Source organism: Ornithorhynchus anatinus, chromosome 9 (assembly GCF_004115215.2).
Source record: "Ornithorhynchus anatinus isolate Pmale09 chromosome 9, mOrnAna1.pri.v4, whole genome shotgun sequence".
NCBI lineage: Eukaryota > Metazoa > Chordata > Mammalia > Monotremata > Ornithorhynchidae > Ornithorhynchus > Ornithorhynchus anatinus.
Window position 1 is genome coordinate 30,508,192 of NC_041736.1, and position 27,259 is coordinate 30,535,450.

General features: G+C 47.7%; 1 protein-coding gene across 1 annotated transcript; it reads left to right on the forward strand.

Moving 5' to 3' along the window:
* Positions 1 to 27,259, forward strand: LAPTM4A (lysosomal protein transmembrane 4 alpha). The gene is made up of 7 exons (XM_001505260.6): positions 1 to 223; positions 17,236 to 17,356; positions 18,983 to 19,059; positions 19,163 to 19,285; positions 20,245 to 20,340; positions 20,901 to 20,999; positions 26,624 to 27,259. The coding sequence occupies exons 1-7, from the start codon at positions 122 to 124 to the stop codon at positions 26,696 to 26,698; spliced, it is 693 nt and encodes a 230-aa protein (XP_001505310.2). The 5' UTR covers positions 1 to 121; the 3' UTR covers positions 26,699 to 27,259.

Genomic DNA, 27,259 nt, shown 5'->3' on the forward strand with positions numbered 1-27,259 from the left:
TCCACGCATGCGTGAGGTCGGAGCGATTGCGCAGTCGGTTGGAAGCCGAGTCGGTCGGTGGCAGGAAGCGTCTGGTCCCGATCGAGGCAGTTGAGGCGCGGCGGCGGGGAGGGGGTTTTCCATGACTTTCAAACGGAACCGCGGGGACCGCTTTTACAGCACTCGGTGCTGTGGCTGCTGCCATGTCCGCACCGGGACCATCATCCTGGGCACCTGGTACATGGTAAGGGACGGCGGGCCCCAGCCCTGGGCGGCGGCGGCGGCGGCGGCTGGGGCGGGGGAGGGGGAGAGAGAGAGAGAGAGAGAGAGAGAGAGAGACAGCGCTTCCCGGCGCCGCGCATGCGCAGGCCGAGCTGGGGGGCGAGGGGCCAAGCCATTCATTCATTCAATAGTATTGATTGAGTACTTAGTCTGTGCAGAGCACTGTACTAAGCGCTTGGAATGGACAATGCGGCAACAGATAGAGACAGTCCCTGCCCATTGGAGGATAATAATGCTGGTATTTGTTAAGCGCTTACTATGTGCGGAGCACTGTGCTAAGCGCTGGGGAAGATACAGGGTAATCAGGTTGTCCCACATGAGGCTCACAGTTAACCCCCATTTTATAGATGAGGTCACTGAGGCCCAGTGAAGTGACTTGCCCACAGTCACCCAGCTGCCAAGTGGCGGAGCCGGGATTCGAACCCATGACCTCTGACTCCCACTCTTTCCACTGAGCCACACTGCTTCTCATATTATAATTGTGGTATTTATTAAGCGCTATGTGCCAAGCACCGTTCTGAGCACTGGGAGGGATACAAGGTAATCAGGTGGTGCCACGTGGGGCTCATAGTCTTCATCCCCATTTTCCAGATGAGGTCACTGAGGCCCAGAGAAGTGGAAGCAGCGTTCGAATGGGTTCGAATCCCGACTCCGCCACTTGCCAGCTGTGCGACTTGGAGCAAGTCACTTCACTTCTCTGGGCCTCAGTGACCTCATCTGGAAAATGGGGACTAAGACTGTGAGCCCCACTGGGACCTCATCACCTTGTATCCCCCTCAGCTCTTAGAACAGGGCTTTGCACATAGTAAGCACTTGACAAATGCCACCATCATTATTATTATTAAGTGACCTGCCCCAAGTCACACAGTTGACAAGGGGCGGAGCCGGGATTAGAACCCACGACCTCCGACTCCCAGGCCACTAAGCCGGGCCAGCCCAGTGCAGTGGGGCGGTGGAGGAGGGCCCCGGGCCCAACCGAAATCCTCCCCACTCGGTTTGGAGAGGCTTAATGAAGCCTTTCTCGAGTCTGTTGACTTAATAAAGGACCCGAGGGCAGCTTGTTTCCCTCCCCCTGCCCTGTGTGCTATTTCTGCCCCGGAGTTATGAGGCCTGTGGGCTGTTTGTGTCAGAGCGGTTTTGTAGGGTATACAGGCTTGGTCTCCTCCCCCGCTGCCTCTCTCTTGGTGAGAAATGTCATCTTCGGAAAAGGGAGCAAGGAAGGAGAAGCTGTGGCCACTTCCTCATAACTAGATTTGCCTGAATTTGTGGTAATCCAACAATGCTATTGAGCGCTTATTGTGTGCAGAGCACTGTCCTAAGCGGGGGTCGGAAGCACGATACAACAGAATTGTACTTTCAATCGTATATATTAATCGCTTAGCGTGTACGGAGCACTGTGCTAAGCGCACGGGACCTGCTCACCAGGCTTCCATTTTTTTCCCCTAAAATGTGCCTGATGTCAGCATTAACTGAACCTTTGGAGACTTTTGAGTAACAGGAGCTGTGGAGGGCCAGTTTCCAGTCTTCTGGAAGGTGCTTGAGTTAGCGTTACCAAACCTGGGGATTTTGAGTAACGCGTACCTCTGCCTGCCGTTCAGGGAGCAAGCGTCAGACCTGTCGATGGGGAAGAGCAAAATGATAATTCAGTGATCGCCGTTTATAGGTTATTCTCGGTTTCAAGTGTTCAGCCTTCGTGGTAGGTCCAGTTGCTGCAACCGAGTTCCCCGCTGACCCTGGCCTTCCTCGGTGGCGAGCCCCCACTCTACACTCCAATATTTTCTTGGGCTTTGGGGTTGGTTTTTGTTTTTGATTTTCGTCACAAGGGTGACCTGTGGTGCCGCACACAGCCCCAACCCTGGGAAAGGGGACAGATCGAGGGAGGTTGGATGGGCGACAGATTGTTGCGGGCGTGATCGGCATTCCTGCCCAAAGTGCCGATGGGAATGGGGCTAGCCATCCTGGAAGCTCAAATAAAACCAAACTGGAGTGGATGGGTGGACAGGACTAGGGAGGGAGGAGATCGTGGTTGAGGGCGCTGGAAAGCCCCTGGGAAGAGCGGAGGGGGGCGAAGGAATGGGTAGGACCGGGGAGGGGAGGGTGGGGGAGGGGAATTTACAGGGTAACTTTTTTTCTTAACTGCAATCACGATGGGGCTAGTTGTGGAACAGAACCTCACTGCGTGTAAATTTAAGGGGATATAACCATTTACAATATGGCCTGATGTAAGAGGAACATAAACTAGATGTGTTGTGAGACGGGATGGCGATGCTGTTTACAGTGATGGGACAGTCAGGAGAAAGACAGTATTTGAGTGGGCAAATAAGAGGTTCTATTTGGGACTTGTTAAATTTGAGGTTAAGGTAGAGAGGTCCTGAAAACGGGAGGAAAAACAAAACTGCAGTCCGGCCAAATTTAAGAGAAACATAAACTGGACGTACTAAACTCTGGGAGGTTTTGTTACAGGGCATATTTTTTGTTTCGTAAACTGTTTTGGTAAACAGATATATAGTCAGTGATTCAGCCAACTCTGCTTTAATATAATCCATCACTGTCTTTAATGGTGGCTTGTCTCAAGTATAACAATATAATTTTTTTTGTAAAGAAGCCTCGCATTGTTTTTTCTTTGCTTCTTTTTAACTCCGCTCGGCGTCATGAACTCACCGAAAGCCAGCTGGGTTGTGTTTCTCGACCAGTTTTGCTTAATGGTTTAACCCATTAAGCAGTATGCTTCAAAACCAAACCTCATTGATTTTTAAATTTTTCTTAACATATGGTTCTTTATGGAACGCTGTTAACTTGGCAACCAAGCAAAATGTTGAAAGCTCTCTACGGTATTTTTAGACTTTTTCCATTTCAGTCCCACAGCTGTCCTCGTTTTATTGTTTGAACGTCTTCTGCATCCAGCCCCCTCAGCTGTTTTTTTTCCATCCACTGTATTGTTTTTCCTCAATCCCTTATCCTTTCATTTTGTTCTCTGCACTCTACCAGACAGTCTTGCCTGGCTGCCTCGGGTTTTCTTCCTTTCATTTTGCCATGCTATTACTGAACCCACTTCTGGAGCAGGAATGCATGGCTATGCTGATCCTTTTTAGATAATTTACCTCCCATTCTCTCCCCCCCGCCCCCCTTGCCCCACTTTCTAAATCTTGCTCCTGATGACCTGGCCATATAGTTATTTGATTAAATTGAAAGCATCAGGTGTGATGTCCCTAAAATCTCCTCTGCTCCTCTCCAGTCCCTCCCTCTTCCTGCCCCTTCTTTGACTCTCCTGTCTATCCCAGCAGTATCTCAAGAGGCGATCCCTCATCTCCTCTCAATCTTTTCCTCCTCCTAAGTTTTCCACCCCTTCCCTTGACACCTTATCAAAACAATTGTGCTCCCTGACTGCCATCTTCAGCTGTTCACTCTTCAGCGGCTTCTTCCCCACTGCTTTCAAACATGGTCACGTAGCCCCCATCCTTAAAAGCCCTCTCTTGATCCCACGGCTGCCTCCGGTTACCACCCCGTCTCTCCCTCCCACCATTCTTCTCCGAAGTCTCTGAGCAAGTTGCCTCCATTTTCTCTCCTTCACTTTTCTCATTGACCCCCTCTAGTCTGGCTTTCATTGCCTTCACTCCACAGAAACTGCCCTCTCTCAAAAGTCACCAGTGATCTCCTTCTTGCTGAATCCAGTGGCCTCTACTCCATCCTGATCCTCCTCGACCTCTGTGCTCCTTTAGGCAGTGTTGACCAGCGTGGCACTGTGGATAAGGCATGGGCTTGGGAGCCAGAAGGTCATGGGTTATAATCCCCACTCCACCAAGCAAAAACTCCTCACTCTTGGCTTCAGAGCTCTCCATCGCCTTGCCTCTTCCTACGTCACCTCCTTTCTCTCTTTATCCAGCCCAGCCCACACACTCCGCTCCTCTGCCGTTAACCTTCCTCACTGGACCTCGTTCTCACCTGTCCCGCCGTCGACCCCTGGCCCATGTCCTGCCTCTGGCCTCGAATGCCCTCCGTCCTCCCATCTTTCAAACTAGCACACTTCCCCCCCCCTTCAAAGCCCTACTGAAAGCTCATCTCCTCCGGGAGGCCTTCCCAGACTGAGCCCCTCTTTTCCTCTTCTCCCCATCGCCCCTACTCCCTCCTTCTGCTCTACCCCTCTCCCCCCGCACACAGCATTTGTGTATGTGTGTACATATTTATTATTCTATTTATTTTATTAATGATGTGTATAGCTATAATTTTGTTTATTTACATTGATGCTACTGATGCCTGTCCACTTGCTTTGTTTTGTGGTCTTCCCCCCTCCCCCTGCCCCAGACTGAGCTCGTTGGGTAGGGATTGTCTCTATTTGTTGCCGAATTGTACTTTCCATCCGCTTAATACAATGCTCTGCACACAGTAAGCGCTCAGTAAATACTAATGAATGAATGCTGTGTGGCCTTGGGCAAGTCACTTAACTTCTCTTTGCCTCAGTTACCCCATCTGCAAAATGGGGATGAAGACTGTGAGCCCTTTGCGGGACAGGGACCGTGTCCAACTCGATTTGCTTTTATCCACCCCAGCGCATAGTATAGTGCCTGGCACATAGTAAGAGCTTAACAAATACCATTATTTGTAATATTATTATTATTTTCTCTTGGAAACGTTATGCAACCTTTGGCTTCCCTGACACCGTCCTCTCCTGATTCTCCTCCCATCTCTCCCGCCACTCAGTTTCAGGCTCCTTCCCTGCTTCCCACTCCCTACCTGGGATTTCCCCAAGGCTCATTTTGGGGTCCTGTTGAAGAAAACTTCATGGACGCTGCATTGTGTTCAAGCGGGTATGTCAGAGACAAGTTTATTTCTGTTAACACTAATAGGGAGCAGAGGTTGCCAGACAGCTTCCCCTGCGAGCCAAGATCAGCCCAATTCCACACAATGCAGAGCATCCGGGCTTCCTGCTTACAATAAATGATACATTCTCCGTCAGGAAGTACTTAATTCCCTGGGGCAATTCCCCAGCCTTGCTTTGTTCTCCTCCTGGCCGAGGGCAGGTGAGCAGGTACCACTTCCTGCGCCTGACCTGACCCACCAGGAGACCTGACCTTGACTTAGGAGAAATGGCTCCGTCCTATCTTGAGACCTTTAATATGCCAATCTCCCCGTTAAGACAGGCAGGATGAACAAAAGGGGAGGGTAGTGATGTGTTCACTTTGAGTAGCACACTCTGCGGTCCTTGTGGTTGTCTTGTCGTGAGGCAGTTGAGCTCGGAGGGGACTGTCGGAGCGATGGGGGGCAAATTCAAGACCCTGACCGTTGCGCTTGGACAGTCACCTTCTATTCTCCACGTATACCACTCCCTTGGAGAGTTCTCTGTGGCTTTATCTCTAACTGGATGATTCCCAAATATGCATTTCCAATCCGGATTACTCTCCTCTTCAGGCTCATATTTCCTCCTGCTTTAGCGCGTCTCTACTTGGGTGTACCGCTCCCACCTCAGAGTTAACATGTCCAAAACAGAACCCATCTGCCCACCCAAATCCTTGCTTTCCCTTGACTCTCCCATCACTGGAACCTCCCTCTCTGATAAACCTTGTAATCTAGGCATTGTGCTCGACTCATCTCTGTGTCACCAAATCCTGTGGGTTCCACCTTCAGCACATTGCTAGACTCTGTCCTTTCCTTTCCATCCAAAAATGCTACTATGCTGATCTGTGCACTTATCCTAACCCGCCTTGACTACTGGCGTCAGCCTCTGATACTTCCCTCTGCTGCCTGGATTGTTTTTCAAAAAAAAAATTCAGTCCATGTTTCCCTACTCCTCCAATACTTCTGGTGGCTGTCCTTCCACCTTTGCATCCAACAGAAACTCTTTACCATTGGCTTTAAAGCACTCAGTCACCCTCTCCCTTCCTATCTGATCATGCCGATTTCCTGCTGAAACCCAAGCTCTCACCTGGCTCTTCTAACGCCAACCTACTGACTGTACCTCTGTCTCATCTCTCACCCCCGACTACTTGCCTGTGACCTGCCTCCGGGCGGGAACTCCCACTCCGTCCCCATGCATATCCATGACCACTTTACATCCTTTTTAAAATCACATCGCCTCCAAGAGGCCTTCCCTAAATTCTCACTCTCCCACTCTCCCTTCTGTATCACCATTGCCCTTGAATCTGTATCCTTTATTCAGCCCTGCGGCACTTACGTACATATCTGTAATTTATTTATTTATTTATTTATATTATTTGTCTCCCCCTCTAGACTATAAGTTTTGGATAGGGAGCATTTCTGTTACATTGTACTCTCCCAAGCATTAAGTACAGTGCTCTGCACACAGTCAGTGCTCGGTAAATACGATTAATTGAAATTCAGCCCACCCTCAGCCCCACAGCACTTATGTACCTATCTGTAATTTATTTTAGTGTCCGTCTCATCTTCTAGACTGTAAGATCCTGATGGGCAGGGGTCATATCTACCAGCTCGGTTATGTTGTACTCTCCTAAGCTCCTCGTTGTGCTCAGTAAATACGACTGGGGGTAATCTCCCCTTTGCTGGAGACTTAGGAATGAACCTTGTTTTCTGACTCGGCTCTAATTGTGTTCGATCATCATAAGTTCATGAATGTCTTCTGTGAGTGAGTTTTTGGTGTGATTTGCCAATCTCTTATGAAGCTAAAAGGAAAAATCACTGTATCTGATATCCTGGAGGCTAAAGAATAAGTGAGGTTACGGGGGACTTGAGGCATCTGGGCTAGGGGTGATTTGGGAGCCACTGGCGTTGAGGCGATAGTTGAAGCCATAGGAGCAGACGAGTCCCCCAGTGGAGAGCCTAAAGTCTGGAGAGACAGGGATCCAGTACAGAGCCTTAGGGGTCACCCGCTATAAAGAGGGAGCTGGAGGAATTGCCAAGAAAGAGTGAAGAGTCAGTAAGAGAGCCAGGATAGGACTGTTGGTCAGAAATCCAAGAGAGGATAATGTTTCCAGGAGAAAGGAATAGTCAAAGGTAGCTGAGCGGTTGAGGAGGAATAATATAGAGTCCATTCGCTCTATCAGAGACGGTCATTGGTGACCCTGAAGGGTGAGGATTCAGTGGGGCGCAGCGGGTGGAAACCAGGTGATAGAGGATTAAGATGGGAATCGAAGGAAAGGAATTGCCGACAGGAGATGTATATATCACCTGTTTGAGGTATTTGGACAGGAATGAGAGAGGAGAGATGGGACGGGAACTTGAGGGTACTGTAGGAGTTTTAGCAGGTTGGTTGGGTTTTTTGTTAGGAAGAGAGACCTGGATATGGTAGTAGGCGGAGAGGAGGGAGCCATTGGAGAGTGAGCGGTTTGGGATGGCAGTCAGGGAGGGAAGAGGAAGTGGGCCCGAGTGTTATTAGGAAGTGTCAGAGGTGCAGGTAGAAGGGTAGATTTTGAAAGCAGAACTCGAGAGATGGTCAGGAAGGACTTGGGGAGGTGAGTGGGAGACTTTGGATAGCTCCCTTAATGGCTTCAGTTTTGTCAAGGAAATAGTTTGCAAGCCTCCCTATCTCCTTCCTTCCCTCCCTCCTCCCGCCTCCCACATTCCCACAGCACAATCTAATATAGTCTGGGAAGCAGCAGGCCTCGTGGATGGAGTGTGGGCCTGGGTTCTAATCCCGCCCCCCCCACGTCTGCTGTGTGACCTTGGACACGTCACTTTACTTCTGTGCCTCAGTTACCTCATCTGTAAAATCTGTGAAATGGATAAGACTGTGAGCCCCATGTGGGACATAGGTTGTGTCCAACCTGATTGGCTCATATCCATCCCAGCTCTTAAAACAGTGCCTGGAATATAGTAAGTCCTGAAATGCCACAATTATTAACATGATTATTATGTTATGCAGTTTTCTGGTGTGGTTCTAATTTAGGTCCTTTGGAGTTGAGTGGACATTCATAAATAGGCATGAATATGGAAAACAGGGCTATTTAAGGAATAAAAGCAGGTTTGCTAAAGAAAAACAACTTGTGAAAGTTAATTTATATTACAGAATATAAAATATATTTTCTATAGATATATAATCCTCCTAGAAATGTGGTTCCAGATGGGCTTGGAGGATGAGGAATGCTGTGGATGGGCAGGTTTGAAAGGGGAGGCGATTTCAGGCGGAAGAAAAGGTGTGAGCCAGGGGTTGGAAGTGGGAGGGAGGAGGATGATGAGGCCCAGTGAGTAGGCTAGCTGGAGGGAAGGGGAAGGAAAGAACATGTTGCTGGTTTGGGCCGAGCCAACGCTGAACCCAATCCTGAGAAGTCGGGTTCTTGGGCTAAAAGAAAAACAGACAGTGGGACCAATCGCCGAGTTTTCCCACACGATGGGACAGACTGCCTCCAACCGGCAAACTGACCCAGGTGTGTTGCTCGTTTCTCTCTGTGTAGTATTAGAGGAGCAGTATAGCCAAGGGAAAGATCCCGGGTCTGGAAGTCAGAGGACCTGGGTTCCAATCCCAGTTCTGCATTTGCTTGCTCCATGACCTTGGGCAAGTCACTTCATTTTTCTTTGCCTCCATTTCCTCATCTGCAGAGAGGGGGTTCGATATCTGTTCTCCCTCCTAATAATATAATGTTGGTATTTGTTAAGCGCTTACTATGTGCAGAGCACTGTTCTAAGCGCTGGGGTAGACACAGGGGAATCAGGTTGCCCCACGTGGGGCTCACAGTCTTAATCCCCATTTTACCAGATGAGGCAACTGAGGCACAGAGAAGTTAAGTGACTTGCCCACAGTCACACAGCTGACAAGTGGCAGAGCTGGGATCCGAACCACTGGGATCCGAACCCTTGACCTCTGACTCCAAAGCCCGGGCTCTTTCCACTGAGCCACGCTGTTCCCTGAGCAACGCTTCTTCCGGGGGCTCCCAAACGATAAGGTGACACTGCCTCTTCTGAATTTATACCATTTGTCCCTCATCTTCACCACTCTGACTGTCCTGGTCGCTATTTTCTTTTCTCTCATATGCACAGAGCTCCCACTAGGGAGTTCAGTTTAGTCCACTTCACATGTTAAGGCAAAATAATTGTTTTCCTTCTCTCCTTGCCTTGTGCCCCACTTTGGTCTTTTTGGTCAAATGAATTTATCCACTAATGACATCTTTCAGAATAAAGGACTACACACACACGGGCATGAAACAAAAAAAAACAAAAAACTATACCCCACAGAATTCAGGATTATGGCAATGGGAAATGACCTTACAAGAGTCTCACTGTACAGCAGAAAGAGATGGTTTAAAATAGACAACTTTCATTAGCCAACTGGCCATCCTACTTAAGATGTGAGCCCCAAGTGAGACAGGGACTGTCTGCCCTGATTAACTTATATCTACCCCAGGGCTTGACACATAATAAGTGCTTAATGGAGACTCTAAGAATGTATAATTTTATTATGAATGTAATATTTCCCACACCATGGTGGACACAGCATCTGGAACAGTTCCCACTCCCAGGTGCCGCTTTGGTTCCTGTGCCCAGCACCGTCAGTACTCCTTTATCCAGATTGCTTGTAGGTATTCTGCATGTCTACGTTTCCTCGTAATTAGTTTTGGACTGGTTCAGCTGTCAGGCAGGACGGCTCAGTCCGGTTTCCCTGTAAAACTGGACTCACAATCTGCTGCCGATGACTCCCCGAAGGGTCGGAAGCCTTGAAGCATCTAGACGTGTCCTGCGTGGAGGGGGCAGAATTTCCTGACTATGTGTCGGGGTACGCTGGAGGGTCTGAAATCCTCAGTAAATTTTTATGTTTGCTATGTTTAATGGGAGGGTAAGAGTGGAGGTGGGGAGGTGAATGGAGACAGTTCCTTAAGGTTTGTCACGTGCTAGGTTCCCTTGACTGACTGGAAAGCCCGAGTCGCAGCCTCTTAGCGGATCCTCTCTATGCCATCGATAGACGGCTTTCCCCCAGCAGAATACGTAAATAAGAGGGAGAGGGCCCTGTGACCAGGAGCTTTTGCTTGATGAGGGCGGGAATAGGTAGACCATTGGAAGTTTTCGAGACCTGGGAAGACAGAATATCACCTGAGAAAAATGATTTAGTCGGTAGAATGAAGTATGGACCGGGGAGGGGAAGAGTCTGGAGGCAGGGAGACAAGCCAGTCGGTGCATCGTATTTGAGTGCCTAATGTCTGCAAAGCCCTGTACTAAGTGCTTGGGAGTGTAGAATATGACGGACGCATTCCCTGCCCACCACAAGCTTACAGTCTAGATGGGGAGACAGACATTAATATAAGGAAATTACAGATAAGTACGTAAGTGCTGTGTGGCCGGGGTGGGTGATGAATAAAGGGAGCGAGTCAGGGTGCAGGAAGGGGAGGGAGAAGAAGAAATGAGGGCTTAGTCAGGGAAGGCCTCTTGGATGAGATGTGCCTTCAGTAAGTCTTTGAAGACAGGGAGAGTAATTGTCGGATATGAGAAGGGAAGGCATTCCAGGTCAGAGGCGGGACGTGGGTGAGAGGTCAGCGGTGAGATAGATGAGATGGAGTACAGTGAGAAGTTTTGGGATCGGAAGAACAAAGTGTAAGGGCTGGTTTGAAGTAGAAGAGTAGAGAGGTGAGGTAGGAGAAGGCAAGGTGATTGATTGCTTTATAGCCAACGGTGAGGTGTTTGTGGAGGTGGACGGGCAACCACCGGAGGTCCTTGAGGAATGGGGAGACCTGGCCTGAATGTTTTTATAGAGAAATGATCGGGACAGTAGAGTGAAGTATGGAGTGGAATGGGGAGAGAAACGGGGGCAGGGAGGTCAGCAAGAAGGCTGATAGAGTAATCAAGGAAGGATAGGATAAGTGGTCGGATTAATGTGATAGTATTCTGGAGTGGAGAGGGCGGATTATAGCAATGTTGTGAAGGTGAAACTGACAGGATTTAGTGATGGATTGAATGTGATTGAGAGAGAGGAGTCAAGGATAATGCCAAGGTTATGGGTTTGAGACACTCAGCTTCACTGACACTGTCTTCCTGCTTCTCCTCCTATCTCTCTGACCGTTCATTCTCAGTCTTTCGCCGGCTTCTCTTCTACCTCGCACCCCCTCACTGGTGGGGGGGGTCCCTCAAGGTTCAGGTCTGGGTCCCTTCCCATTCATTTAATTTATTCCTTCAATTCGGTTGTATTTATTGAGTGCATATTATGTGTAGAGACCTGTACCAAGTGCTTGGGAGAGCACAATACAATAATGGACATATCCCCTGCCCACAAAGACGGGAGAGACGGACATCAATGCAGATAAACAAATTACAGAAATGTGCATAAGGGCTGTGGGGCTGGGAGGGGAGAAGAACAAAAGAAACAAGTCAAGGAGGTACAGGAGGAAGTGGGAGAAGAGGAAAGGAGGGGCTTAGTCAGGGAAGGCTTCTTGGAGGGGATGCGCTCGCAGTAGGATTTGAAAGGGGGAAGAGTAATTATATGTCGGACTTGAGGAGGGAAGGCGGTCCAGGCCGGAGACAGGACATGGGCTGGGGGTGGACAGTGAGATAGACAAGATCGAGGCACGGTGAGAAGGTTGCCATTAGAGGAGTACGGGCTGGGTGGTAGAGAAGTGAGCTGAGGAAGAGGGCCAGTTGGTGGAGTGCTTTAAAGCCAATGGTGAGGAGTTTTTGTCTTACATAGAGGTGGATGGGCAGCCACTGGGGTTTTTTGACGAGCAGGGTGACATGTTCTGGACATTTTTGGAGAAAAATAATCCAGGCAGCAGAGTGAAGGATGGACTGGAATGGGGAGAGATAGGAGGTGGGGAGGTCAACAAGGAGGTTGATACAGTAATCCATGCGGAATAGTTTGAGTGATTTTATTAACGTGGTACCATAGTACAATTCTCCATCTACACCCACTCCCTTGGAGAACTCATATGCTCATATAGCTTCAACTACCACCTCTCTGTGGATGATACCCAAATCTCCATCTCCAGCCCTTTTCTCTCTCTCTCTCTGCAGTCCCACATTTCCACCTACCTTCAAGACATCTCTACTTGGCTGTCCTCCTGTCACCTCAAACTTAACATGTCTAAAACAGAAGTCCTTATCTTCCCCCCTCAAACCCTCTCCTCCCTCTCACTTTCCCATCTCTGTAGACGATACCACCATCCTCCCTGTGAGCAGGCTGGTAATCGTCAAGCGGGGAGATGATTCTGTCGTCGTTACCGTATCACTTCCTTTCTACATGAAGAAAAATCACTTCCCTCGTAATGTCACCTTTTATAGTTTTTCTGTAATCTCGCATCTGGGAAGCTTTCCTCAGTTTACCTCCCCACTGTCCCCAGTGACCCCTTCAGCCTTGCAGCAGTAACTCATATAATAATAATACTAATAATAATGCTAAGCGCTTACTATGTGCAGATCACTGTTCTAAGCGCTGGGGGAGATACAGGTAATTAGGTTGTCCCACGTGAGGCTCACACTTAATCCCCGTTTTACAGATGAGGGAACTGAGGCACAGAGAAGTGAAGTGACTTGCCCACAGTCACACAGCTGACAAGTGGTGGAGCTGGGATTCGAACCCATGACCTCTGACTCCCAAGCCCGGACTCTTTCCACTGAGTCACGCTGCTTTTACTTATCTGCTTCTTCCTCCCATCTATAGCTTAATGTCCAGAAGTCCCTCTGGAGAGGAGTCACGTTGTACTCTCCCAAGTGCTTAGTAAAGTGTTCGGGATACTGCTGATTGACTGTGCCCTAAAATGTTGCATTCTGTCAGGAATACCTGATATTAAGCCCTCCCTATGTGCTAAATACAGAGGGTAGATACAAGACAATCAGATTGGGCACAATTCCTATCCCACTTGGGCCCACGGTCTTAGATGATGATAATTTTGGTATTTGTTAAGCACTTACCATGGGCCAAACACTGTATTAAACACTGGGGTAGATAGGAGATAATCAGGTGAGGCGATCTCTGTTCCACCTGGGGAAGTACGATACAACGGTAAACAGGGACATCCCCTGCCCACAACCGGCTTGCAGTCTTGAGGAGGGGGAGGCAGGCATCAATACGAATAAATAAAATGACAGGCATAAACATAAGTTCCACATGGGGCTCACAGTTTTAGTGGGAGGGGGATCAGGTGTTCGATCCCCATTCTACACTTGAGGGAACTGAGCACAAGAAAATAATAATAATGTCATTTGTAAAGTGCTTACTGTGTCTTCTCCCCTCTTTCCATCTCCTCCTCCCTCCCTCCTGTCCCACCGCCTCAGCACTGTACTCGTATGCTCAACTGTATGTATCTTCATCACCCTATTTATTTTGTTTAATGAGTTGTACATCACCCTGATTCTATTTATTTGCCATTGTTTTTCTGAGACATTCTTCCCCTTGACTCTATTTATTGCCATTGTTCTCGTCTTCCTGTCTCCCCCAATTAGACTGTAAGCCCATCAAAGGGCAGGGACTGTCTCTATCTGTTGCCGATTTGTACATTCCAAGCACTTAGTACAGTGCTCTGCACATAGTAAGCGCTCAATAAATACTATTGAATGAATGAGAGCACTGTTCTAAGCGCTGAGGTAGATAAAAGGTAATCAGGTTGTCCCACGTGAGGCTCATTTTACAGATGAGGGAACTGAGGCACAGAGAAGTGAAGTGACTTGCCCACAGTCATACAGCTGACAAGTGGCAAATCGGGCTTTGAACCCATGACCTTTGACTCCCAAACCCGGGCTGTTTCCACGGAGCCACGCTGCTTGCCTCGCTCAGTCATACAGCAGAAGAGAGGCAGAGCCAGGATTAGAACACAAGACCTTTGAATTCCAGGCCCGTGCTCTTTCCACTGGTATTTAATCTCTGTTTTAGAGCTGAGGAAACTGAGGCACGGTGAAGTTGTGACTTGCCCTAGGTCAAACAGCGGACAAGATCGGCTGAGGCAAGAACGAACCCAGGTCTCCTGACTCCCAGGAGTCGGTCACGAGGACAATAATAATAATAATGTTGGTATTTGTTAAGCGCTTACTATGTGCAGAGCACTGTTCTAAGCGCTGGGGTAGACACATGGGAATCAGGTTGTCCCACGTGGGGCTCACAGTCTTCATCCCCATTTTACAGATGAGGGAACTGAGGCACAGAGAAGTTAAGTGACTTGCCCACAGTCACACAGCTGACAAGTGGCAGAGCCGGGATTCAAACTCATGACCTCTGACTCCAAAGCCCGTGCTCTTTCCACTGAGCCACGCTGCTTCTCCAGGCCCAGTACACTGGCATTTATTTAATAAATACTGCTGCTCATGAAACTAGTCCAGCCTCAGAGCCCCTCTCAGATGGAGGAAGAGCAACTCGAGGTTTGCGTCGCTCACCTCCCAATGATGACTTCCTCACCGCTGCTAGCCTGGACTCTCTCTGGACAGGCAAGGAACGTCGGTCCCCAGCCCCTCAAGCCCTCAGCTCTTGATTGATTAGATGTACTCTTAGGCTAATCCTAAAACACACGCACACGTGCCAGGATGCGATAACGTGGCCTCGTATTCACAAACCCCACTGAATACTCTTAAGATATGTCACTGGGCTGAAACGGAATAGGAATTCAGCGGTTAAGTAATCAGTGGTAAGACATAAATTATCACGTCCTTTCTCATCTGTCTTCGAGCTCTTATTTAAGTGGAAATTACAGCAGGCTGTACCGGAATGTGAATTTTGATCACGGGGGAAGTTTTTTAATCTCTGGCTTTTTATCTGCTCTACCAGGATGCCAGCTTCTGTTTTCCACTAGCCTCATTCAGAGATGAGCGTGGGGGCGAGGCAGAGCGTTGGGGGAAGAGGATCAGAGGGAGGAGGGGAAGGAGGTGCAGGGTTGGGAGAGGAAGGGAGGAGGATGCTTCCCTTCCGCTCCCCACCTTCCCTCTGGAACACCGATCCACGGTGGACTAGCCGAACCGTTGGGCGCTTGGGCAGCGGCGGGCAGTTCCGGGCTGGGAAACGATGCATTAGCCGAGCCTTCCAGAGGCCTTGGCCCCAGGACCCAACCTGCCCGCCTCTCCACCGGACCCATCGAGCAGGCCGGGTTGCTGAGGGTAGAGCAGGCATAGAGCATATTTATTCATTCATTTAATTGTATTTATTAAGCGCTGACTGTGTGCAGAGCCCTGTACTAAGCACTTGGGGAAGTACAATACAGCAATAAACAGTGACATTCCCCGCCCACAGTAAGCTCACAGTCCGGAGGCGGGGGAGACAGACATCAATGCAAATCAATAAAATTATAGACAAAAACATAAGTGCTGTTGGGCTGGAAAGTAGGGGAAGAGCTAAGGGAGCACGTCAGGGCGACGCAGAAGGGAGTGGGAGATGAGGAAAAGCGGGGCTGAGTCTGGGAAGGCCTCCTGGAGGAGATGTGCCCTCAGCAAAGCTCTGAAGTTGGGGAGAGCAACTGTCCGTCGGATTCGAGGAGGGAAGGTGTTCCAGGTCCGGGGTCGGCGGTGAGATGGGCAAGATGGAGGCACAGGGAGAAGGTTAGCACTAGAGGAGCGACGTGTGTGGGCTGGGTCGGAGAAAGAGAGAAGCGAGGTGAGGTAGGAGGGGGGCAAGGTGATAGACTGCTTTAAAGGCAGTGGCGAGGAGTTTTTGTTGGATACGGAGGGGGATAGGCAACCACTGGAGATTTTTGAGGAGTGGGGTGACATGTCCTGAATATTTTTGTGGAAAGATGATCCAGGCGTCTTCTTTGGGCCCCAAGGAGAGCCAGAGAAGAGCCCCAATGGGGCTTTGTGATCGCAGGGAGGCAAGAAGTGTGGGGCCAAGGAGCTGGAGTGTGTACTCTCCTCCCCCCCAGGCGAAGTGGGCAGACTTCTCAGAGGCACGTAGTTAACTGAGCTGTTTCGGTGCCAGCGAAAAGAACCTTTCCCCGGGGAATGCTTTCCACTGCTTCGTTATCATCCTGTTTCATTTGGTACATTGGCAGAATAAACCAATGAAAACCTCGTTAGCCCGCTGAAGTGCCAAGAAGTGTGAGTAGTGGTCTGTTCCATGGGTGTGGTTACCCAAGCCTGCATTTACTGCATCTTTTTCTGCTCCTGTCTTCAGAGGGTCTTAGGGTTCAGCTTACTTTACTAGGAAATAGGAAACAAAATTACTTGAGCATTACTTTACTCCTTCTGGACTCCAGAATTCCACTGGGTTTGACCAGAATCTCCCATCTAGTGGTGGATGAGTCTGGATCCTGAGACTTCTAAGCCGAAAACCTTCAGGCAGGAACTGATCGGTCTTTGGGGGGATCAGGGAAAGTGCCTACCAACTCTCTGTTTAGTACAGTGCTCTGCACACGATAAAGTCTCAGTCATGGTGCCGATGGCTTAGTGCCACTCTGACTTTCATCCCAGCCAGTCACGTGCCCGCTGAGGCCTAGAATGCACCGGGGGAGAAGGCAGGGCTGCAGCCCGAGAACGGTTTTAGCCATTATTCCAGTGTCGGACTGGGCCGGGGGACCGTGACCCGGAAAGCCGTTAGCTGGCTATCGTTCATAACTCCTGCCGGGCCCGCCCACCTCCCAGAACACCCTGGATGATTCGGTGGGGTAGATCGAGTGCTTACCCTATGCAGGCTGCGACACCAAGCCCTCGGTAGAGTACGGTACCACGGAGTTGGTGGACATGATCCCGGCCCACCAGGAGCTTCCAGTCTAGAGCAGACTCTTTTTTCCCGCTGATGGCATCAGTCACACCGGGGACTAGAACGCGGGTCGTTACTGCCTGGGAGGGGACCAGGGGAGTGGAAAAGCCGGATGAGGGTAACGATGGGTGGCATTCAAAGGAAGACGGTGTAAAGGCGTCATGATGTTTATCGCCGCAGAGGCCTCTGGCATTATTAGCCAATCGTAACTTCCCCGTTCCTGCAGAATTCCCGTTCCTGCAGAAGTGGTAAAATGGATGTGGTTAGGTTTGCTGAATCGGGAAAGGTGTAAGCATACTTTGCCTTTCGGTCAGCTCTTCTAATAATGATCCTCTTTTCCAGGCAGATCTCTCAGTGTTATTTTTTTTAACGTTTCAAAGTGGACATTTAATCGATGAAATACCGTCTTCCAGGTGGTGAACCTGCTGGTCGGCATTTTGCTGACCGTGGAAGTGACTCACCCGAACACGGTGCCAACTGTCAACATACAGTATGAAGTCATTGGTAACTACTATTCGTCTGAAAGGATGGCCGGTAGGTGTTAACTTAAGGACCGTCCCACCTTTTCCTGTTGACAGGCTTTCATTTGAGCTAGGAGAACGTGCCCTATTGATCGCAAACCTTGCTCAGACTAGGCGCCTAGTGAAGTGTTGGTCTTCATTTTGAATGGGGCAGTCGTCGCCCACGTCGGCCCCGCGTTCGTTATCTCCCGGTCGTCGTCTTTTATCCTGGTTTGTGAAGTCTTTGAATTTAAGGACCAGGTAAATATGCCATAATACACTTAAAAGGATTTATTACGACTGCCCAAATCGCTAATCCTGAGCCTGGCAAGCTGAAGGTATTTGTAACTCGCCAGAAAATAGACTTTGACTTCTTACGTTGTCTGGTGGCCAGGTGGCAGATGGTATGTGTACGTTCTTATTTACTATTCCATCGCTGCGAGTGAGCCACATTCCCCCGTCCCCACCCTGGCTTCCTCTTGCCTGCTATCATCACTCACCATGCTCGGCTCCTGTTATTACAAGTCTATAAATGTCCTGTCCTGTTTTCTTCTACACACCTGAAATGTAACAAAAGATCGTGTTGAGTGGCACCTGGTACCTGCTCATTGGTTAATTGTTTTCCCAAGCCGAACGATCACATTTTGGATAACAATTACTCAGGCACCAACCTGTAAAATATCAAAAAGTGACAATCGCAAACACTCCAAGGCACTCTTTTGCAAGTTTTTGACGCTTATCCATGGCTTGCAGTTTGCCGTTTGTAATAGGGTAAGGCAAGTATTCCGAATCTTTTATCCATCACTTTGGAGTTAGTTCACAGTTTTGGTTTATCCTTATTAAAAACTGGTGGCTGGCAGGTTCTTGCTTGTCTTCAAAAACATTTTTTCAGTTAAAAAAAAGAAGAGTTGAATATGGTGCATCTTACTGTTCTTTTGCCTATAAGTTCCATGCCATGGGGTTGTGCCCATTTCAACCGGAATTCATTAAAGAACACATACATAAGCATAAGCTTTCATTTTGCAAGTTGAGTTTTGTTTTACATGATCGTGGTATTCCATTTTTATAACCTTACTACTGTCTGCTACAAAGCACGCAGTGCGATTATTTTAAACTGTCTCTGTATATTCTCTGCCATATTGGAAAAAGAGTGAGCCAGTGCGGAGAATCGTGTTTTAATATGTTAACACATAAGAATCAGTTAGCTGAAATCCCCCTAGAATTCAATCAGTCATTTGGTATTTGAGCGCTTACTGAGTGCAGAGCACTGAATTAAGTATTTGGAAGGATACAATACAGCAGTTGTGAGCCCCTCAAGATCCACTTGAGGAGTTCGTTTATCTCGGTGATTTTGGTTTTTTCTTGCATTCAGAAATGGAAGCAAGCTCATTATGGGCAGGGAACTTGTCCGTCAATTCTGCTGTATTGTACTCTCCCAACTGCTTATTACAGGGCTCTGCAAATAGTAAGCGCTCGTACATCGAGAGAAAGGTACAGAGACGATTTGGGTATTACTGTGAAGTTGAATGCTTTCGATTTATATTCACTGCATATGATTGATATTCTGTTTAAAAGGTGTTTACTAAAATATGATGGGGGAGGAGTAGAGGCTTTATCTCCTTTGGAATTGGATTAATTGCAGTATTGTTTCTTTACTCAGAAAATGCCTGTGTTCTCTTTGCTGTCTCCCTCCTCATGTTCACAATCAGTGCGATGATGGTGTATGGAGCAATTGCTGTGAGTACTAAGTTATCTAGTATACAGTCTAAATGACTTGGAAATTGACAAGCGGGAGTTACTGTCCCAACTCTGAGTAACAGCAATACCTTTCTTTCCACAGCATCGAGTGGGCTGGCTAATTCCATTTTTCTGTTACCGGCTCTTTGACTTTGTCCTCAGCTGCCTGGTTGCCATCAGTTCTCTTACTTACTTGCCAAGAATCAAGGATTATCTGGATCAGTTAGTAAGTATAACTTTCATTTGTAACATTCGGCTTTCATTGGGAAGGATATTTAGCAGCCAGTAGCTGGTCTGAGGTTGTGAAGCTAGTGATTGAAATACAGATATAATATTTCCGGGAGAAATAATTGCAACTTTGGGAGATTTGTTTCTATACAGTTGTCCTTTATCCCCAAGATAATGCCACTGACAGTAAAATTTGCCTACGGATTCTAGTGCGTCTGAGAGCGTTTTTTAGTTTCTGGTTTCACTTTTCTAGTTTTATAAATAGGGCTTGTACTAGAAGTCCCCCTCTTCTCTTCCTCCTCCTTTCTCCCTCTTCTCTTCCTCCTCTCCTCCCCCCCCCCCTTTTTTTTTCTTGTCAGTCTACTTGCCCGTTGTCATGGGACAGGAATGTGTTCTGGTAGAGGGTGATCCTTCCCTCTCTCCAAAGGGGAATATGGCCACCGGGCATCATTTGGGTTTCCCCAAAGGTGAGACGTCTGCTTCTCCAATAACACGGGATTACATCCCTCATGAATCCCCTTCTTTCCACCCCATTAAAGAACATTCAGGTTGACCAGCACCTGCGCACCACTCTTTTGTCCTACTTTGCAGTCGTATTCTAGGAAGAACCTTCCTCAATTCCCTAACAACCTTTTCTCTGAAATGCAGAGTAGAACTGGAAGTATCTTTTTTCCCCAGGTAGGCAGGGGCCGTTCTGCTATATGTTGCAAAAGGCAGGGGAGGTTCAGGGCATGCAAACTCCCTTTACCCTGAAATTTGGGGGTCCCTGTAGTCAAAGTGGCTAATCATTCCCAGGTGGCAGGTGAGGTTTCTACCAGAGTCCAAATTGTGATGCAGTGTCCACCCTTTGCATTTCCCGTGTTTGTGAACCATTGATTTCTTAGATGATTGATCGGAGTGATTGATTCTTTGGGTAATCGGAGGAGATGCTGAACTCTGAATGTTTGTTTTCCCCAGCCTGACTTCCCCTACAAAGATGACCTCCTTGCTCTGGACTCCAGCTGCCTCTTGTTCATTGTGCTGGTGTTCTTTGCTTTATTTATAATTTTCAAGGTAAGTCGAATACTATATTATACAGCAAATACCCAGTGGCGAGCAAGCGTTAAGTTGAAAGCTAACAAGGCTAAAGATGATATAAAGATGATATAAAGGCTAAAGTCCGGGCTTGGGAGTCAGAGGTCATGGGTTCGAATCCCGGCCCTGCCACTTGTCAGCTGTGTGACTGTGGGCAAGTCACTTCACTTCTCTGGGCCTCAGTTACTTCATCTGTAAAATGGGGATTAACTGTGAGCCTCACGTGGGACAACCTGATTACCCTGTATCTACCCCAGCGCTTAGAACAGTGCTTGGCACATAGTAAGCGCTTAACAAATACCAACATTATTATTATTATTATATATTTTTTTTCCTTCCCCGCATGGCTGCTTTCAATGTAACTTTTGTGGGAGGTTTTGGGGTATGCTTGTATTTTGTTCAAGCTTTTTGTAATGTGAGATTAGGGGGAAAAGACTGGTTACAAAAAGTAGTGTGGTCTTTGTGATCTGGCACCCCTTTAACTCTAGTTAATTATGAGTATAGTATTTATATGTACACTGACTTGTCTTCTCTCTTAGGCTTACCTAATAAACTGTGTCTGGAACTGCTATAAGTACATCAGCAATAGAAACCTGCCCGAGATCGCAGTATACCCTGCCTTTGAAGCTCCTCCTCAGGTAAACTACCTTCGAGGACGTCAAGGAATCGATACGCTCATTGTTGGCTGTTAGATTTGTCTCGAAAATTTTCAGAATCTCATCCGCCGCCTTAAGCGGGTAACGTTACCTGCCAGCATTGCTGAAATCTGCCCTTTCCTCTCCATCCAAACTGCTGACCCATTAATCCAAGCATTTATCTGATCTCACCTTAGCTACTGTATCCACCTCTTAGATGATCTCCTAGCCTTCCGTCTCTCCCCGCTGCAGTCCATACTTCACTTGGCTGCCTGGATTATTTTTCTACAAAAGCGTTCTGGCCACGTTTCCCCCGCTCCTTAAGAACGTCCCGTGGTTGCCCATCCACCTTTGCATCAGACAAGAACTCCTCACAGTTGGTTTTAAAAACAATCACCTTGCTCCCTCCTACCTCGCCACTCTCCTACAAACCTAGCCTACACACCCTCCTCTAATATTAACCATCTCCGGGTACCTCGATCTCGTCTATCACCCATGTCCTGCCTCTGGCTCGGAACGCCCTCCCTCTTCCTATCCAGGAGACGATTACTTTCCCCCACCTTCAAAGGCTGTGGAAGGCTCATCTCCTCCAAGAGACCTTCCCTGACTAAGATCTCCTTTCCTCTTCTCTCAGTCCCTTCTGAATTGCTTCCTTTATTCACCCTCTTCCTCCCAGCCCCACACCACTTACGTACACATCTGTAATTTATGTATATTTACGCCTCTCTCCCCTTCTAGACTGTAAGCTTGTCGGCAGGGAATGTTTGTTATATGGTCGTGTTGTACTCTCCCAAGTGCTCCGCACACAGTAAGTGCTCAGTAAATACAATTGAGAGAATGACAGCATGATTTTTGACTGCTGCGTAAACCGCCTTAATAGTCATCATCAGTGGTGTACTAACACTTGGGAAAGTACATTATAACAGAGTAGGAAGGCACGTTCCCTGCCCACAGTGAACTTAGAGTGATAGTATTAAGTGCTTGCTATGTGCCGAGCACTGTACTGAGCACTGAGAGAATACACAGGTGAGAATCAGATGTGGTCCCTGTCCCTCAGGAGGCTCAAAATCATAGAGATTGGAGACAGGCACATTAGGGATGATGAAACAGTAAAACCCAACACAGACAAATACACAAAAATCAGCAGGCTGCTGTGGCTAAAGGAGCAGACTTTCAGCCTTCTTGGGGCTCAGATCAGGGAACATCCTTAGCCACAATAACCACTACCGTAGCCACCAGTTTTCCCAGGGTTTTGTGGAGACCTCATGCTCTGGGTGTCTTTTTTTTTTTTTTTTGTCTTTCCCACTGGGATGGTGGAAGGCAGGGCAGGATGGAGTCTCCTCGATAGTGTGGAGGAGAGCCAGTGCCGGGACCCGTGGAGGCCGCTTGGCTGGCGGTTCGGTGGGTGGAGGGGGAAGCCGAGAGCGCACGGGAGCGGCTGTTAGCCTTGGCTCAGTGCACACAAAGCCTGCTAGGAGCAGGAGTCCTTGGTGGTGGATGGGCAGGTGGCAGTTACCCACAGTGCTGTTCTTGGCCGTTAACGAGTCCGAAAGCACGGGAGTAGCTTTGTCCCCCCAGCCCAATGTGCGTAGAGTGTACGTGTAGGTACCTCAGTGGCAGATGGGGAGGTGGTGCCCTTTCCATTTTCTCTGCTATTCCATCTGAATATTCTAGTCACTTTTCCATACTGTTCCCTAAACAGGCGTGCATCATGTTTGGTGAATGACTTGTGTCTTGGGCTTCCTTGCTTAAATAAGCTATTTAGTAGCATTCATTGACAGTCCCACTGCTAGATACTTGGTCAGTGCAGAATAACAGAGACGTGTGTCCTGCCCATAAGTATTTTACATGCTCAATGGGGACAAACCTAAAAATATTTACTGCACTGGTTTATTAGAGCAAGTCTATATTGCCTGTGTGCACACATGCTCAAAGAGGGTGTTGGGCTGAAGTTAGTCGGCTGAAAGAATGAAATGGCTCAGTGTGCTGGGAACTAAATTGGGGCGAGCTCGTCGGAGCAGAGAGCGTCACTGGTATTCTCCCAAGCACATAGTAGGATGCATTGCACGTAAGCATTCAGTAAATACATGTGAGTTGTTCATTCTAAAGATCTCTAGGAATCCATTTGAAGGCTTCACCACCCTTTTTCTTTCTGGGTGTCCTACATCATCAAGCCAAATCTACGGGCCCACATCTTGGTGTCATCGGGCCAACTGCTCTCTCTTCCCATTTGTAAATCACACACAGTCTGTTCTGTGAGGGATTTTAGTAAATGGACAAATTTTCTCTAGTACTTGCTGCACCATCCAACTCTCTCCCCCCTCTCTCTTCCCATTCCTATCCGGACTTCTAAAAAAGGGAGTCTTCCTCTTTTTCCTCCAACTCCCATCTTGATACTCATCGATCCGGTTACTCCACTGCACTGAGACCCCTCTCTCTACGGAGTCCTCAATGATCTCCTCCTTCCAAACGACTCGACTCTCTTCACCTCTTGGCCACTTTTGAGCCTATGGACCACTCCCTTCTCCTTGGAAACCATAGCTAATCTTGATATTATTTATTTATTTTTTTCCTAGCTGTTTTCTCGCTCTTTTCTGGCTCTTCCTCCACCTCTCACCCCCTGAAAGTTCTGGGGCTACTGATCTCAGCACTAGAGATCTGCTATTCCCTCCAGGGACTCACCATCTGTCCCCCCCACACCCACCTTTGGGGTTCAAGGATCTTCTCTCTGTAGATGACTCAACCTGGTGTCACATTTCCTCTTGCCTGCGGGCATTTCCACTTGGATACTCTGCAGCACCCATCATCTCAATATGTTGATCAGTCAGTTGTATGTATCGAGTGCGTACTACGTGCAGAGCACTGTACCAAGCGCTTAGGAGAGCAGAGTTCAACAGAAATAGGAGACACGTTCCCTGCCCACAGTGAGCTTACGGTTTAAAGGGGGAGACAGACATTAATATCAATAAAGCATTAATGTGTATAGCTATAACTGATTATTCTTACACATGGGAATATGGAGATGAATATGGGATATGTAAGTCTACCTAGTATCTTTTATTGGTTTATAAATATAAGGGCACAGGGGCAAAAAGTTAGGTACTTGGCTATAAAACCAGCTCCACCAGTGAAAGCAGAAGAGATAGAAGTAGTCTGGCAGAGTGGAAAAAACAGTGTTTGGAATAAGGAAAAATGAATTCTAATCCCAGCTCTACCTCTTGCTTGTTCTGTGACCTTGGGCAAGACGCTCAATTTCTCTGTGCTTCGGCATCCTCACCTGTAAAAAGGGGATGAAATACCTGTCCTCCCTCCTCCTTAGACTTTGTACTCCATGTAGGGCAGGGACTGTAAATGATCTGATTGTATTAGTTTAGGACTTATCACCACTATTATCATCATCCTGTCAACTGAAAGATAGTGCTGTAACTTTATTTACACAACACTATTTAATGAGGGCGGGTTTCCTTTAAGACTACTGCCAAAACAAATCTCCTTTGGGGAGCAAAGTTTAATGCCCTCATTGAGAATGGCTGTCTAACAAATCATTAATGGGTGGTTTAAAAAAAGATTAGTCTATCTTTAATGTGGACAATTTAGTCTGTTCTATTATCTTGATAGGAAGGAGAAGATGCTCGGGGTGGTCAAATACTATCGAATATAATAGTAAATGTGGAGTTTTTTAAGCACTTACTGTATGCCACTGTACTCTCCCAAGCCCTTAGTCTGGTGCTCTGCAAATGGTGAGCACTCAGCGGGAAATACCATTGATTGATTACACCGTAAATGCTTAGATGCCATTGATGGATTGATTGATTCACTCCGGACTCGCCCTGTGCCTACAGGGCCAGAGGTTACTTAAACCAGAGCAGCATGACCTGAGCATGCTCTAGGAGCATCTTTAAAACTTTAGGGAGTTTTGGCTGTGTATGATCCGAGAGTGGAGAATAAAGGAAAGAAATGTAAGCGCAAAGGAGACAGAGTTGGGGAAATAAGGGCCTAGTAGAGAAGGCCTCTTGAAGGAGATGTGATTTTAATCTAGCTTTGACATTGGGAAGAACTGTGGTCTTTTGGATGTGAAGGGGGAGGGAGTTCCAGGCCAAAGGAAGGACGTGGGCGAGGGGTCGGCGATGAACCAGTCAGGACACACTGAGCAGGTTGGCATGAGAAACTCAATGGAAAGAGCCTGGGCTTGGAAATCAGATGTCATGGGTTCGAATCGTGGCTCTGCCATTTGTCAGCTGTGTGACTGTGGGCCAGTCACTTCACTTCCCTGTGCCTCAGTTCCCTCATCTGTAAAATGGGGATTAAGATTGTGAGCCTCACGTGGGACAACCTGATTACCCTGTATCTACCGCAGCGCTTAGAACAGTGCTCTGCACATAGTAAGCGCTTAACAAATGCCAACATTATTATTAGAAAAGCAAAGTGTGCAGGCTGGGTTTTGTTGGAAATCAGGTGGTAAGGTAGGAGGGAAGGAGAGCCGATTGGGTGCTTTAAAGCTGGGGGTAAGGAGTTTGATGTGGAGGTGGACGGGTAACCACTGGAAGTTCTTGAGAAGTGGTGGGTTGAGAACTAAACATCTTTATAGAAAAAAATGATCCGGCCAGCAGATTAAAGACCGAAGTGGGGAGCAAAAGGAGGCAGGGAGATCAGTGAGCAGGCTGACGCGTCCACCAGTCTGCAGACTTCTGGGGTGGGCAAGGGTCGAGTTTATCATTTGTACTCTCTGAATCGATCGGTGCCAGTGATATTGGGCATCCACTGTGTGCAAAGCACTATATGATGCAAATATGCAAAGCATGTGGCAGAACAAAGCGGGTCGACCCTACCCTCGATCCATCAGTGGTATTTGAGGGCTTATTGTGTGCACTGTCTCTAGACTGTAAGCTCGCTATGGGCAGGGGACGCATCTGCTGATTCTGTTGTCATGTACTTTCCCAAGCCCTCAGCTCAGTGCTGTGCACATAGTAAGGGTTCAGATACCATGGCTTGATACTAAGTGCTTAGACGAGTACAATACAGTTGATAGTTATGATCAAACCCTCAAGGAGTTTGCAGTCTAGTGGAAGGGGCAGACATGAAAACAAAGTACAGTTAGGGGAAGCGAGAGCATAAGGTAAATAGTAATAATTGTCGTCTTTAAGTGCTTACTGTGTGCCAGGCACTGTATTAAGGTTTTGGGGAAGTGCTTAGTAGGTACAAACCCAAGCGTTTGGGTGACACAGAAGGAAGTGAGAATGGAGTGGGGAGATGAGAGGTTAGGCAGGAAAGGCTTTCTGGAGGCAGCCTAGAACGGGGCATTTTTTAAAAATTATTATTATGCGCTTACCATGTGCCAGGCTCTGTACTAATTACTGGGGTAGATACAGGCTAATCAGGTTGGACATCATTCCCGTCTCCCATGGGGCTCACTCTTAATCCCGATTTTACAGATGAGGTACTGAGGGACGGAGGAAGTGAAGTGACTGGCCCAAGGTCACAAGGCAGGTGGCAGAGCTGGGGTTAGAAGCCATTTCCTCTGACTCCTAGGCCCGTGCTCTGTCTACTAGGCCGTGCTGCTGCCTCAGACCCAGAAGGTGTGTGGTGAATGCTGTCGAGGTAATGAAAATGTTTCTTTTTCCCCTTAGTATATCCTGCCGACTTACGAGATGGCCATGAAGATGCCTGAAAAGGACCCTCCCCCACCTTACATCCCTGCTTGAAGCACCGATTCTTCATCAGTAAACAATATACCAGCCTCTTGGTTTTGTTTTCTCTTACAGGATTGCTGCAATAGAATTCTTCAGGGCTTTTAAGAGCCAACCGTCCCATTGAAACTTGTTTGATAGAAACATATGCAAACCATGTGTAGTAACTTTCCCCCATTACTTTAACCTTTATTATTTTGAAGGCATCGAGGAACAGTTTATTGCCTTAACCGTAGTCATGTTTTTGTAAAGAACACATTTCATTTCAGTCACTTAGAGACAATCTCTGTTGCCTTTACACTGTTTATAGGGGGGTTTTGATGTGGTATTCTCCATAGATTTTCTTAACTGCACTTTCCTTTTCCATTATTCTGCATTTGTTTTGCATTTTGATGCCTGGATGAAGTGTACTTTTCAGGGAAAGTGAAACATACTACATTTCCAACATGCTGTGGACGCATGGAAATGCTCACAGTTTATGACTGAAATGTGGAAGATGGCTGCATGTTTCTAATTTGTATGTATTTCTGTCTTTATTTGTAATGAGATGCTTTAATAAATCTTTTAAAAAAATTA